The sequence below is a fragment of the Lissotriton vulgaris genome, chromosome 2_1 (assembly GCF_964263255.1).
Source record: "Lissotriton vulgaris chromosome 2_1, aLisVul1.2, whole genome shotgun sequence".
NCBI lineage: Eukaryota > Metazoa > Chordata > Amphibia > Caudata > Salamandridae > Lissotriton > Lissotriton vulgaris.
The window spans coordinates 999,799,211-999,814,077 of NC_141687.1; the positions used below are offsets into that span (position 1 = coordinate 999,799,211).

At 44.6% G+C, this 14,867-nt stretch overlaps 1 protein-coding gene across 1 annotated transcript in view; it reads right to left on the bottom strand.

Moving 5' to 3' along the window:
- Positions 1-14,867, bottom strand: part of LOC147731528 (sodium channel protein type 2 subunit alpha-like) — a 951,803-nt gene that overhangs the window by 717,170 nt on the left and 219,766 nt on the right. The window contains exon 4 of the mRNA XM_086956592.1: positions 8,639-8,728. Within this exon, the coding sequence (XP_086812718.1) occupies positions 8,639-8,728 (90 nt within the window). The remainder of the gene's footprint in view (positions 1-8,638; positions 8,729-14,867) is intronic.

Below are 14,867 nucleotides of genomic sequence, written 5' to 3' on the forward strand. Positions count from 1 at the left end.
CCTTTCCCTTCCCTCTCGTGTTCTTCCACCTCAGTACCTCACCCTTGAATCCACACACACTGACTCCACAAACATTTACCGAATTCTCAGAGCAGGTGGTAAATGTATATAGTAAAACAGCATGGAATAGAGGATTACATGTGGTTTATGGTAAGAATAATCAGCTCCATAAGTAATTCCCCGCTCCAAGGGGAAATGTATTTTACTGCATGGAAATGGTAAAAGCGATTGCATCTTTACCGTGCAATAAAATCACACCAGTTTTGTGCAACTAGTAATTAGGGTGTAAGGGAACAGGGAAGAGATTTAGGGGCTATTTACTAATCTTTAATGGAACGCAGAGCAGCAAATAAAGGTGCTGCACTGCATGAAAAGGAGAGAGCAGAAATACTCCATATTTACAAGGATATAGAGCATTTCTGCTCTCTCTTGCACTGGTGGCCTGAGTGCAGCCCAGCACCAACGGAGACACCCTTAGTGCAAGGTTGTCAGGATTGTTTTTGTGCAGGAGATAATCTTTCCTCTGCAACAACACTTCTTAAAGGCATTTACCTCTTTCGATGGTGATCCAGAATGTATCACGCATAGAAAGGGGAAGCAAGATGGGAAATAAAGATACTTCTTGTTAAGCCTCACTGGGGAAGGTGCAGCATTTTAGTGCATTCCCAGGTTTACGAACGTTTGTAAATCTGAGAGTGCACCAAAATCCATGGGTGGATGCATGGGAACGCCTCCCAGGCATCATGTAACACAAAGCAGTTCATGGACCTACTTTGCATAACTTTTCCTTTACGAAGTCAAGCAAGGCAGCGCAAATTACTCCTTCGTGGTTTCCAGTTAAGGACTTGCGTTGTCCTTGTGTGACACCTTCCTTGATATATAGGTGTTGCATGAGATAGGATTCAAGACTTTCGGGGAGGAGTCAGCATAGAGTTCAAAACAGATGCTTCATATAAGGCCAACACACATTTCCAGAGAAAAAGTATCATAAATAGAAAAGTTCTTAGAGAGATGTTTGAATGGGAAAAGAGCGGATGGATCGCTAGAGATGGGCAGATGTCAAGCCATAATGACACAGCAGCATCGGGAAAAGTAGATTGTGCACATCCTGTGCCCTCCAACCTGAAATAACTGTTAAAAGAGAATAATGAACAGCCCTGTAGAATCTACGTAAAGCCTATGTAAAGCGAGTGATTAGTTACACCCTAGTGGCAGCCCTGAGAAAAGCAGCTCCATGATTTTAAACAGATAACTAACTACCAAACATCAGCCATTGTGTCCTGACATGTCTTGACCTCTTTTTTTATGTTCTGGACATGTCACAAAGAACTAGGACCGTGGGTGAGAAATGACCACCTTCAACTTCAATCATTATTTTTTAATCACTGAATAATTTAGAACGACACACAACCAAAGCAGGAGAACGGGAATGGAAGAGAAAGAAAGCAATTCAACTGCTTTTTAAAAAAGATTTTCTGCTTCACTATTCTGTAATACTTTGTCAGAGTCTAGTATAATTAAAAAAAACTAGTCAGTCTTAGCGAAAACTAAAGGGAGTCAAAGTGGCTAACAGTGCTGATCGGCAGAAACGTATTATTACTATTAATGCTTTCCTTCCCGCATTAAAAGCGTATGGAAAACCTTTTAGTATCCCATGCAAACTGGCAGGGAGCTGGTACTATGCTAATTAGAATGTTGATCTTAATTACAGCGCCAATCTCTCTCCAGTCAATCGAATTGGATTTGTAAAAAGTTAAATGGCACATGAAATCTGGCTATAGAAGAAAGTTCATTGTTACAAGTTGTTAGCTGACTCAATGCTTCAAAAAGTGGTGTATGAAAGGCAATTGCTTCACATAACAACAATATGAAGCCCGTTGCGGCATCTCCTCAAAAGCCACTGTTCCTTTGTTTACCTAGTGGACACTGATATCTACGGTATCATTAGGGATTTTAACCTCCTGCCAATGGCTGGCTTTGATGTTGTTTTTAAAAGCGGAATGTGTCATTGCTACACCTGACTTCCACGCATTGAGTTTCCTGCTTACTTTTTGGATTACACATGTTCTCTTCATACCGTGCAGTTTGTCAGTTCATCTTCTGTATTGTAAAGGGAAAAGTCACATTTTCTTGAAAAAGCACACGAGGAGTCGTGTTATGTACAGGAAGGAAACAATGCACTGGTCTGTGCTGCAGTCGGGAATGTGCAGCAAAGAAGGTGCAGCAGAATAGAATGAATTGGCTACTGGGCCAGGAGTATGGAATGTGTCTCACGCGCCACCACAGAGTGGAAAGAGGGGACGAATGTTGCTCAAGATGAGCCCACACTTTGGAATGCAACATTGACAGGGTCTACACTGCAAAGAGCTCAGAAATTTTAGATGTCAGGGACAGAGTGAAATACGGCACTATTATATCATAATACCACTGCTTGCACTAGGGTCAGTGGGGCCTACATTTTAAAACCTGAGTAGGAGCAAAAGACAGGAGTCTCTCTCCCTAAATATTGGACTTGGCAAGGGAACCACTCGCCTGCTGGGTGAGGAAGAATTCCCTGGTGAGGAGACTGAGATGAGACACGGATGGAACACAGGATGGGGGCTGATTTGGGGATTGGTACCTATCAATCCACTTGGGTTTTGTTATTTGAGTATATATATATCGAGAGACCAGGGGGTATTCTTTAGGGAGATTCTGCATAATATCCGTACCAAGTTTTAAGATGATACAAGTTACTGAAAACGTTTAGCGCTCTCTCTGATGGGCAGGTTAGCCATTACATGATTGTGGTGCCCAAGTTCTTATATCTACTACAAAACATACCATGCCGTGTACCAGAGGAATTCTTTTGAAATGTAGACAGGAAATTAAGGCTTCTCCTGTGGAATGATGGAACTCATTAAATTGCCTTGAATAAGCTATCGCATGGGGTCTATAATGGAGCCATCACCCTACTTGACACAAAGTATTGCTGGGCCTCAAAACTGAAAGTCATGAATAGCTAGATGTGTTGAGCCTTAGGAGGAGCCATTGGTCCCGCACCATTAGTTCTGGATGGGCCTGAAGGGGTACCTGGCAGCCCTATATGAGAGGTAACATAGAGTGGAATGGCCAATGTTTAAAAGGGGATTTCTGCAGATATGGGAGCTCGTGAAGAAATGACTTTGGTGGCATAATATCTAAACAAAAGAGCCACCACTCTAGAATTTGAAATGACTGGGTAACAGAAACAGGCTAACTGACCTTGAAGGATGGAATCTAATAGCCAAAGATAAGCTTGGTGGTGTGTGGCACCAGGACACTATGAAGACGTTTCAGATTCTTAAAGAAGAATATAGGATGCCAGAGGGTGAGTGTTCTCCCTGGCATCCTTGGCGTGGTTTCCCCAAACTTTTAGCCACTGCTATCTCGTGCTAAAGTGCTTGTACTCTTACCTTAAAACACAGTAAAATTAGCTTATACCCAATTGGAATATTTAATTTACTTATAAGTCCCTAGCAAAGTGCACTATATGTGCCCAGGGCCTGTAAATTAAATGCTACTAGTGGGCCTGCAGTACTTATTGTGCCAACCACTTAAGTAGCCCTTTAAACATGCCTCAGGCCTACCATTGCAGCGCCTGTGACTGTAGTTTAACCTGTCATTTTGACCTGGCAAAATAAACTTTTTGCTAGCCCCAAAACCTTCCTTTTTAATACATATAAGTCACACCGGGGTAGGCCCTAGACAGCCCAGAGGGGAGGTGGTTGCAATGTATTAAAAAGTATTGTATGTAAATCTTTCACTACTGCAAGGCCTATATCGACCATAGGATAACATTGGAATTGCCTTATTACATTTTATAAGTCGGATTTCCAAATGGGAAGATATATCCAGTTCGAGTTTGGTGTCTCTGAAATCCTAATTGAAAATTTTAACTAACAGTGAAATCGGATTTTCAATTCCAAGTCTGAAAATGCCACTTTTAGAAAGTTGTAGCAAGGGAAAGGACCAGGACCCGTGTACTTTTTGGCGTCTTTAAATTACTGCTAGACCAAACATATTTATTTTCATTTGATCTGGTACTTTATTTATATCTTTTTTCCAATGTTTTAAGTTTTTTTACTATGCTCAAAGCCGAAGAGACAATAAAGTCTAAATGCAGAAAAAATGTACGTACATGTGGTTCACAAACATAAAGCAACAAAATTAAATATGGGGTACACAATATAAACACACATAGGTAACAAAAATCATAAACAATACATCCTCTTATCTTGATAGTCTTGTGTTACCTTTAGCATCACAATCCAAATACTATTTTAAATCTGCATATTATTTCATAGACATTCAAAAGATGTTGCATACGTAAACATTTCATTTAAGGAGGAATGGGGGAACACAGGGAAAACATTAATGTTGTAATACATGGGACTTTTCCTCTATATGTAGACAAAACTCAAATTTATAGTTCCTCTGTGTCCATATCCTATATCGTTATAAAGCCAACGCGTTTCGAGTATCTCATAAAGAATAAATGGACTCTAATCAGGGCTCTTGGTTTTTTGGCAGCACTGTTGGTTTTCTTAAAACAGAGCACTCATCCTTAACACCTTGGGTGCTAAGGCTTTTTCCCCTCCTGCGCTGAACATTTTACTTTCCCATTGTTCATGACAAAGCCAGCTTGTCATCCGTGTAGCGCAGGTAACACTCAGGACGAGCTGGCTTTGTCATCGGCACTGAAGAGGTTAAGGAACGTTGTTTATCACAGTTAGCTCGTTTTTCTGAATTTTCATGTGTTAGCTCTCAGCTAGTTTCTCGAAGTGGCCTCACATGATTTGTTTCACCTATGTGTGTTTATATTGTGTACCACATATTTAATTTTGTTGCTTTATGTTTGTGAACCACATGTACATATGTTTTTTCTACATATAGACTTTAATGTCTCTTCTGCTTTGAGCATACTAAAAAAACTTAAAAAGTTGAAGAAAAGGTATAACTAAAGTACCAGATCAAATGAAAATAAATATGTTTGGTCTAGCAGTAATTTAAAAACGACAAAAATTACACAGGTCCTGGTCCTTTCCCTTGCTACAGATATATATACAGCCCAGCCAGAACCTGGCCCGTCGGGCCTAACTCCCCTTGTTACCCAGTTTTAGAAAGTTAGCATGTTCTAGTCTAGGCCATTTGGTGCCTGCAGCCTGTCTCTGGTCACATGACTGGGTTTAGTTAGCAGTTAGGCATTGTGTATTCTTCCTAGACAGCCACACACAATGGGAGCTTAGGTATAATTTGATAGGCTATCCTGTTATGGTGCGAGGGAGGAGATGGACAAAGCCTCACTTGCACCTTAATATGCTGTATCCTGTCCCCACACAAAGAGCTGCATTCACTCTGTAGTTATTCAGAAGCCAGGGCCCGCAGGGCATCTCTGCACTTCAAAGGCATGCCTCTAGAAGGTTCGCTCCACTTCAAAGGCACAACTGTGTATAAAAGAAGGACCTCAGACACTACCACTTTACACTTCTGGAACTGTGGATACTCTAAGAAAAAGAAGGATTGTTGTGGTGCCAAAAGGACTGCCACTCTGCTGGACTTTTGCTTTGCTGCCCCGCTAACCTCTTGCCTGGGTCAGAAGGACTAGTTAAGCATCTCTTGAACCCAGAACCCATAGCGACTTCAAGGGCTATTTGGATGGCCTCCCGAAGTGAAGCTTCAGGGACAGAAGGCTCCAAAAATCTTGCATCTGCATCAGAACTCTGACATCTGTGTGTCTAGCCTCCCAAGTGGTGCCACCTCAGTCCTGGACCTATTGCAGTGGGCCAAATGTGCTTACCAGTAGAAGTGGTGCCTCTTCTATTCTGAACAGCGCATCCCTGAGCTGAACCAATGCATCTCCTTGGCTGAGCAGCGCATCCTCAAGTGGGACTGATGAACAGCTGCTGCATGGATTGGACCCAGTGCAGAAGGCCTGCATCGCCCACGCAGTTCTCGGAACTGATCCATTGCCAAAGGCGCAGCACATCTCTGGCCCAGGTCCTTGCATCTCTCGATAGCAGCCTCGACAATGGACTTTGCATTGCAGCCTCGCAGCTCTTCGCAACTGATGCATCACCAGGTGCACGCAGCATCCCCAGTGCTAGGACTTCGCATTGCAAGCTCCCGTTCTCAGAGAAGGTCATCGAGAAGATGGACAATAGGCAACTGACCCGCTTCCTCGAGGAGAACAACATCCTGACTCGTCCCAATTCGGTTTCCGCAGCAACCACAGCACCGAAACCGCCCTCATCGCCGCCACCGACGACATAAGGGCCATCCTGGACAACAGTGAAACTGCAGCCCTCATCCTCCTGGACCTCTCAGCCACCTTTGAGATCGTCTGCCACCACACCCTACGCTCAAGTCTCTACGACGTAGAGATCGGTGACCAAGCCCTGGACTGGATCACCTCCTTCCTCACCGGCAGAACCCAGAGAATCCACCTCCCTCCATTCCAATCCGAAGCCACCAAGGTCACCTGCGGTGTACCCCAAGGATCATCCCTCAGCCCGACCCTGTTTAACGTCTACATGGCACCATTCACCAACATCGTCCGATCGCACGACCTCAACATTGTCTCATACGCCGACGACACCCAGCTGATCCTCTCCCTCACCAAGGACCCCGCCATGGCCAAATTCAACCTCCAAAAAGGAATGAAGGCGTTGGTGGATGGATGAAGAACAGTCGCCTGAAACTTAATTCCGACAAGACAGAGGTCCTCATCCTTGGTTCTACCCCCTCCGCCTGGAATGACTCCTGGGGTTCTTCCTAGACTTATCACTATCGATGACCCAGCAAGTCAACGCCGTCTCCTCCTCCTGTTTAAACACCCTCCGCATGCTTCACAAACTCTACATATGGATCCCCATTGGAGCAAGAAGGACGGTCACCCAGGCCCTCATCAGCAGCAGGCTGGACTACGGCAACGCCCTCCATGTGGGAACCATGGCCAAACTGCAGAAAAGACTTCAACACATACAGAACGCCTCTGCACGCCTTATCCTCAATATCCCCCACCACAGACACATCACTGCCCACCTGAGAGTCCTGCACTGACTCCCCGTCAACAAGAGGATCACCTTCAAGTTCCTTACCCTTGTTCACAAAGCACTCCACAACGCCGGACCAACATACCCCAACACATGACTTACCTTATACACCCCGAACCGCCAGCTTTGCTCCGCTGACCTCACCCTCGCCACCATACCATGCATCCACCGATGACCACCAGCGGCAGATCATTGTCCCACCTCGCCGCCAAGACATGGAACACCCTCCCCATCCACCTGTGACAGACCTAGGACCTGCTTACCTTCAGGAGACTTCAGACCTGGCTGTTCGAGCAGGAGTAGCACCCCCTAGCATCTTGAGACCCTCACGGGTGAGTAGCACGCTCTACAAATGTCTGATTGATTGATCATGATTGTATGGTGGGATACAGCACAGTTATATGGGGACTGTACCTCCCTTGTGCTATAATATTGTTTAGTTTGACCTACACCAATAACATAAGTTACTTTTTAAAGAAATGTAGATCCAGACGAATGATTCCAAGACAAAAAACAATGTATCCATACATTTTTCCATCTGTTTTTAGATGAATTATTTATAAGGAAAATAACCAAGCCTACATCATTCAAAAATATATTAATCTCAGTATCTCAGTAATCGTATTTCCCGATTCTTACTTTTAAGAAAATGAAGGGAAACAGCATACCTTCACAACTTTTGCCCTTTAAGAAATCTTGATAGATATTGACACAAATTTCATGGAGATTAGTCAAAAGGGTTTTAAGGCTATAGCCAAATAAATATGTCCATCTATGACAGAGCATATAACATAGGTTAGATATTTACTGTGACTAACTCCACAGTATGTACTCTGAAAAAGATAAATGAATAACAAGGACAAAACAAAGGTCAACGCTAAATGCATAAAAACAAATAGGGAGCAAAAATAAAAAAAAATATACAATTGATAGAATCGAGATAAGGTTTGATAGACAACAGAGAAATATGAGTCAGATCTCAAACACAAGAAGATGGCCTATGTGGCAAAAGTGAGAAACTGGAATGTTATAGAGAAACAATCATACATAGAAAACATTATTTGTGTGATATATCGTAACTGATGAAAATGTAAGAACAGATGGACATTAAAAAACATGCACTTCCTGTGCTTTCTGTTAAATGTGAAAATATAATGGAGCACAAAAAAATGATTGCATGAAGAAAATAAAAAGGCACCGGTGGTATAGGCATTCAATGCATTGCAAATAGTTTGATAAATATTATTGTGACATATTCTAAGTCGACCATATATGGACATCATATTTTACAATTGTCAAGCATAGAGGACCCTTTGGAAATTAGCGAGGAGATAGCCCTCTGTTTTTGCTCAGAACCCAAATAAATCCCAGTGCTTTCAGTAGATGTTTTCCATATTTTCACTCAATGTTCATACCCAATGACTCTTGTCCTGTATTGTAAATAGTTCACTTTAAGATATAATTTTAAAAAACTACTAAGAAAATGGGAAATACTCTAGCACATTTTAAACTGCAGCACAGAAAAAGCATGTTTTTGCAGTTGAAGTGGTTTAATGTTCACTTACTCTACATTCTTGGTCCATTCCGGTGGATTAATCATGGTCATAAAAACACAGTTGGTTAAAATAGTGCACATGATGAGCATGCTGAATAATGTGGACTTTAGTCAAGGAAAATATTGGCACAATAGAAACGACATTTTACAATATATGATAGCTCCCTAAAAGCACAACTGTACAAACGCCATAGTTTTGCTGAATTCACATAAGTTAGTATTGAAATTCCGTGTTTTGCTTATGGTTTTATTTCTATAGGAATAGGCACGTTTATTACATTTTATTCAAAATATCTGTAGACATGAAGATATCATTAGTGAACATATTAAAACAGTAACAAAGTTCCATTTATCTTGGTCAAAACCAATGTACTGATTACTGATATGCCAGCTGTCACAAATTAATACTGGCACTGCAAAAGACACATGTTTTATCAATCATTAAACTTTTCAAAGGAATCTATCTTAGCCTGGGATCAACACACATCAGAGAGGGAAGAACACAATAAATTGTTGCGTTAATAATTAGTGAATAGGAGTAAAACTCATTGATAATTCACCCACTCCTCCTACTAACATCAAGCCAAAACAGAGTGTGTTCCTTAATGACCATTTTAAAATTATTTACAAGGTTGAAAAGAGAGGCATACATTATTTAGTAAAAGGTTCCTTGGAAAACGCTACAGGGCCGATTACATGAAGCCCGCTGATGAGACATGGTAAAGTCACACACAACATTGCTGATACTTGTTGGTATTACCTACCATTTACCAGACCATATTGATATTTCAAATCTGGAATGAAGACTAACATGGGGAAAGAGACGTTACAACACTGCTTTCTCCAAGTTTCCCTCAAATTCTGGCTGTTTCCAGAGCAAATTTGCATCTGCGTTTTGCAGGAGCAATCACATGCACCTCCTGCAAGATCTCCCACACTCTAAACCCACCCACTCCTTTAGCACCAACAGCACTCAGCACCCCACTCACTTGCACTCACACAAACCATACACTCACTCAAAGACTGAACACCACCCACACAAAACAGCACACTCAAAATAAAGACATGTTAAAAACAGTCTTAGGACACTACCACTAGCAGATATAGAACACCAAGCTCACAGCTCTTGCATATCACACTGATGCTGACATGAACAGCAGCAAGGAAATCTTCACCATCAACAAAGTTTGCACCACCCCTCCTGCCGCATCCAGCAACCTCACCCCTTCACAAGACCTTTGCAATAGGCTCTCGGAATTCTTCTGTAACAAAATCACCTCCATATGCAGCAACTTTGACCCTCAATTGGACCCTGTTGCCTTTGCAACTCAACATCCCATCACAGTTGAAGAACGAACCCTGACCTCATGGCCTGCCATCACCACCATTGTAATCGCAGCTACAATGAAGACCATCCACTTGGGGGCCCTGTTTAAACCTGGCCCCCACAATGCCTTCAGAAAAGCACTTCTACCAATCAGCGAAGCACTAACACCCATCCACAATGCCTCCATCTATTCAGCCACATTCACGGACACCTGGAAACATGCCGCCTCCTGCTAAAGAAACCATCCACTGATCCAGTCATGCTTTTGAACTACAGACCCATCTCCTTTCTGCCCTACTCGCCAAAGGCCTTAGAGAAACTAATCAGCTGAACCTCACTCTCACCTCAGTAACCACCATCTCCTCCATGCCATAGAGTCTTTATTCAGGCACAACCACAGTACAGAAATCACACTCATCCCACCACAGATGATATCGGCATGATCATTGACAGGGCAGACACAGCAGCCCTCATTGTCCTGGACCTCTATGAAGCATTCCAAACGTTCTCACACTCCATCCTCATCAGGTGCCTGATGAGATTGATATCAAAGGAACTGCTCTATACTGTATCTGCTCCTTCTTAACCGATAGAACACAAGGTGTCCGCCAGACACCTTACTCCTTGGAAGCCCAAAAACTCATCTGCATTGTACCTCAGGGTTTATCACTCAGCCCCACTCTTTTCAATGGATACACGATCCTTTTTGCCAACGTCATTCATTTTTTTGTTTGAATATCTTTTATTGGTTTTCACTGTACTTGTACAATACACTTCATAACATCAATCAGAGAAATTCAACTTAACTTCCTGTACTCATGTCAATTTGCGTAGGTAAAAGCAATAAGTCATCACAGGACAGCAGTCAGGTATCACATTACATCAAGCTAGTACATCCTCAATGGCGCTTCCTGTGTTAAAAGAATAACAAACCTCAAAAGCAATGTTTATAGTTTACCTTAAGGAAGGCAGTGTGAGGGCCGGGGAAATACAACAAGGCCCGAGCCGTAGTTCAACCGGTTAAAGAGGGTTCATGTGGTGAAAATGCCTTTAGAGAGGGCGCAGCTATATGGTCTTAAAGACTGTATTTCTCGGGTGTCGCGAGCGCTTGACAAAGGGGCTGGTTTTCTAGGCGTGCACCTCTTGTTGCTCTTAATGATAGAGACAGACACATGGTGTGTCATCCCGACAGTGTCATTGATGGATGCTGATATTTGTCATGTAAGGTTCGGAGAACATGGTATTCAAAACATCATATCAACTAGAACAATTGTGAAAGAAACGCAAATATTCTAAGATATAACATCAAAAGTAAAGAAAAGAAAAACCCAACTGGTGTGCGGGGAGTCTGTCGATTTAACGCTATGATTGTGTGTCTTTGGTCTCGGGGGAAGGCTAGTGTGGGAGCCGGTGGTTTGAGAAGTCCACCGCAGGTGGAAATCCCCGGGAAAGAAAAGGGTAAAGTTCTATGAGTTAATCACGCCAGGGTCGTGGCCTCGAGGGAGCAGGGTCCCCACCCAGTGGGGAGCAGTATTGTCTCCTAGTGTATCTGAGTAATTCCATTTATAAGCGTCAGGTGCCAGGCATTCACGTAGACGCATAGCCCCCCCTTCCCACCTGTCGTCCTGGTGGGGCCTGAGGAGAACCTCCCTAACAAATTCCTCTATTGTGACATGCCCGGTGGAAAGACTTCAGGGCATCATCCCAGCTTTGCGTGATGGGGTATTTACGCAGCCCAGCAGTTTCCTCTCTATGAAGAGTTACGCTCTCCGCCCTCGCCCAATTATTAAAAGAGCTGTACCGGTGTGCTGCCGGGGGGGGGTTCGCTGCGCTTCCAATGTTTAGTGATGAGCCTCTTCGCCATGATAAGCCCAAGGTCCCAGAATCTGGAAGGGACTTTATTAAGTTTCGTTCTCTTGTATAGGCCCAGTATCCATATCTCCCATGTGTGTCGCAGTTCCTCGCCTAACCCTCTGTCAGAATGTCCATCACGGTGTGCCAATATGTCTGTAGTGTGGGGCAGGACCACAACATATGAAGAAGATCCGCGCCCACAAGGGAGCACCTCGGGCATGCCGACGTTGTGACCTCAAAAAACCTATTGATCTTATCAGGTGTCAAGTATACGCGATGTATTATATAGAGTTGGATAAGCTTGAAGCGGGAGATACGTGGTATGTTGGTGGCACCGGCCAGCACTGCTGCACATTCCCCGTCTGTCCATGCCCTTCCCCTGTCTTCTGCCCATTTATCTCGCAGGGTTTGGGAGGAGCATTGCGTGTGGGTCAAGAGAGCTTGTACCAGCCAATGAACCATGTAGGAGCCATGTCCCATGACGTGCAAGTACTGTACTAATGAATGTGTTGGCAGCTCTTCCGAGAGGTCTCCCCACCGCCGCGAAAATATATGCAAAAGTGCTGCATGCAGGAAACACTGCCCGGCTGGAAGGCCCGTGTCTGCCGCTAGTGTTTCGAACGGAACCAGGACGCCTTCAGTATATAGGTCACCCACTGTGTCTACTCCGGCCTGCGTCCATCGTGTTAGTGCTGCTTCCGTCACTATTCCTCCATCCCTGGGAGTGCCCAACAGTGGAAGTACCGGGGCTTACGGTGTGACTGCACAGGTGAGTTTCAGAATCCTGACATAGCACTTGCGGGCCACTGCCAGATGCAGTTGTGTTGGGCAGGGAGTCTTGTTCAGGGGATGAAACTGTGTTAATTTGTGTTTGGGTCCAGGTTGTGGAGTCCGTGGCGGTGTCGCACAAATTCTTCCCGTCTAACCATCCGGCTACCCATTGCAGCTGTGCTGTCAGGAAGTACAGTTCCAGATTGGGGACTGCTAGGCCTCCAGCATCAGGGGGCGCATAGAGCTTCTTCAGCGCCACGCGCGGTCTCCCCGTGTTCCATATTAGGCCTCTAATTGAGGTTTCTAGCTCTCGGAATATGCGAGTCGGGACATACACAGGGATGTTAGCATAATAATATAACAGTCTGGGAAAAATTATCATTTTCGTCAGCGTGACTCGAGCAGGCACATTCAAAGGGAGGGTTTGCCAGAAAGTCATCTGTGCTTGCAAGGACAAGATCACACATACTAGGTTGCCCTCCAACACATCAGGTAGTGTTCTGTAAATATAAATCCCAAGAAAGCGAAACGTCGAGGGGTACCAAGTGAGTCTCTCATTATTAATGCAGATCTCACATTCCTGTGTGTCTGCACAGAAGGAGTACACTCCAGACTTGGCCCAGTTGACCTTCAGACCCGACATTGTTTCAAAGGCACAGAAAATATAATTCAGGGCCAACGGAAAGCGGGTTAGGTCTCTGATGTATAATAGTAAGTCGTCGGCATACAGCGATATTGCGTGCAGCCCATCCGCTAGGGGGATCCTCCACTCCATGCCTTGGTCCCTCAGGAGTGCCGCCAGGGGTTCCATCACTAATGAAAAAAGTAGCGGGGACAGAGGGCATCCTTGCCTGGTACCCCTCCTAACACGAATGGTGTCTGACAGCAGCGTACCAGTGCGCACTCGTACTGCGGGTTTCTGGTATAGAAATCCCACCATCTGGATCTAATCATCTCCGAGGTCATATTTCCTTAACACTGCCACCAGGTAGGGCCACTCCACAGAGTTAAAAGCCTTTTCGAGATCAAGTACCAGGCACCCGGATCTGGGCCATTGTTGTGTGTCGTATCGTTGCACCTTGAACAAGCGCTGTATATTGTGGGAGGTGCTCCCTGTGGGCACGAAACCATTTTGGTCCCTATGTACAAGGGCGGGAAGCAAGGGGGCCAGTCGCTGAGCCAATGCGGAAGCCAGTATCTTGTAGTCAGTGTTGAGAAGAGCTAGTGGGCGATATGAGCCTAATTGGGTGCTGTCTCTGTCGGGCTTAGGGAGGGAAATGAGGGTAGCTTCATTCAACGTGGGAGGGAGGGAGGAGTCCGAGATGGCCGCTGCATATACTCTCAGTAGCTCAGGGATCAGTTAGTCTGAATAGGCTTTAAAAAATTCAGCTGGCAGTCCATCCGGGCCTGGGGACTTGCCATTGGAAAGGGAGAAAATGACAGTGCGCAGTTCATCAGGTATGAGCGGGGCTTCCAAGTCGTCTTGTTGCGTATCATCTATCCTAGGCAACACTATGTCGGAAAGGTATGCAGTTATGTCAGCAAGAGAGACTCGTAAAATAGATTGATACAATACCGTGTAATGTTGGAAAAAGCTTCATGTATGATATGTTGTGTATATATGACACCTCCCCCGTTAGCGCGTATTGCCGCCATCGGTGTCGTCCGAGTATCTTGTTGGATCAGCCATGCTAGCAACTTTCCGGGCTTATCCCCAAGATGGTGAGTGCGCGCCGAGTGGGCCTCATAGTTAAGATGACGTAATCTCTCCAGGAGCCTTGCATGTTCCGCACGTGCTTCATGTAGTGATGTATGCAAAGACCACAGTTGATGGAAAGAATGCAGAACAATGTCATACATTCACCCCAGTACAGGGATCTGGGCCTAAATCCATCGTTTTTTTGCACTCCACACCACCCCAGTTAAGACATGGCCATATGCAAATCAGCCTTGACCCTGTGCCTCATGGGAACAGTCCAGCCCGAACTGCCAAACCATGTCTTTCCTGGCCAGGAATCAAACATCCTAGGACCGGTTTTTGGCTATCAGCCGTCTTCAGCCAGGATAGCTTGACTCCAGTGGTGTGGAGAGCATGGGACTCACGTCTGAGCATACCCATCCCACTCAAGGTGACAAATGCAAAAACCACAGTTGATGGACAGAATGCAGAGCAATATCATACATTCACCACAGTACAGAGATCTGGGCCTAAATAAATTGTGGGCTGAAGACGGCTGAAATGCCAGAAACCGGTCTTCGAAAGCTTGTTTCCGGTCCAGGGAAAGCA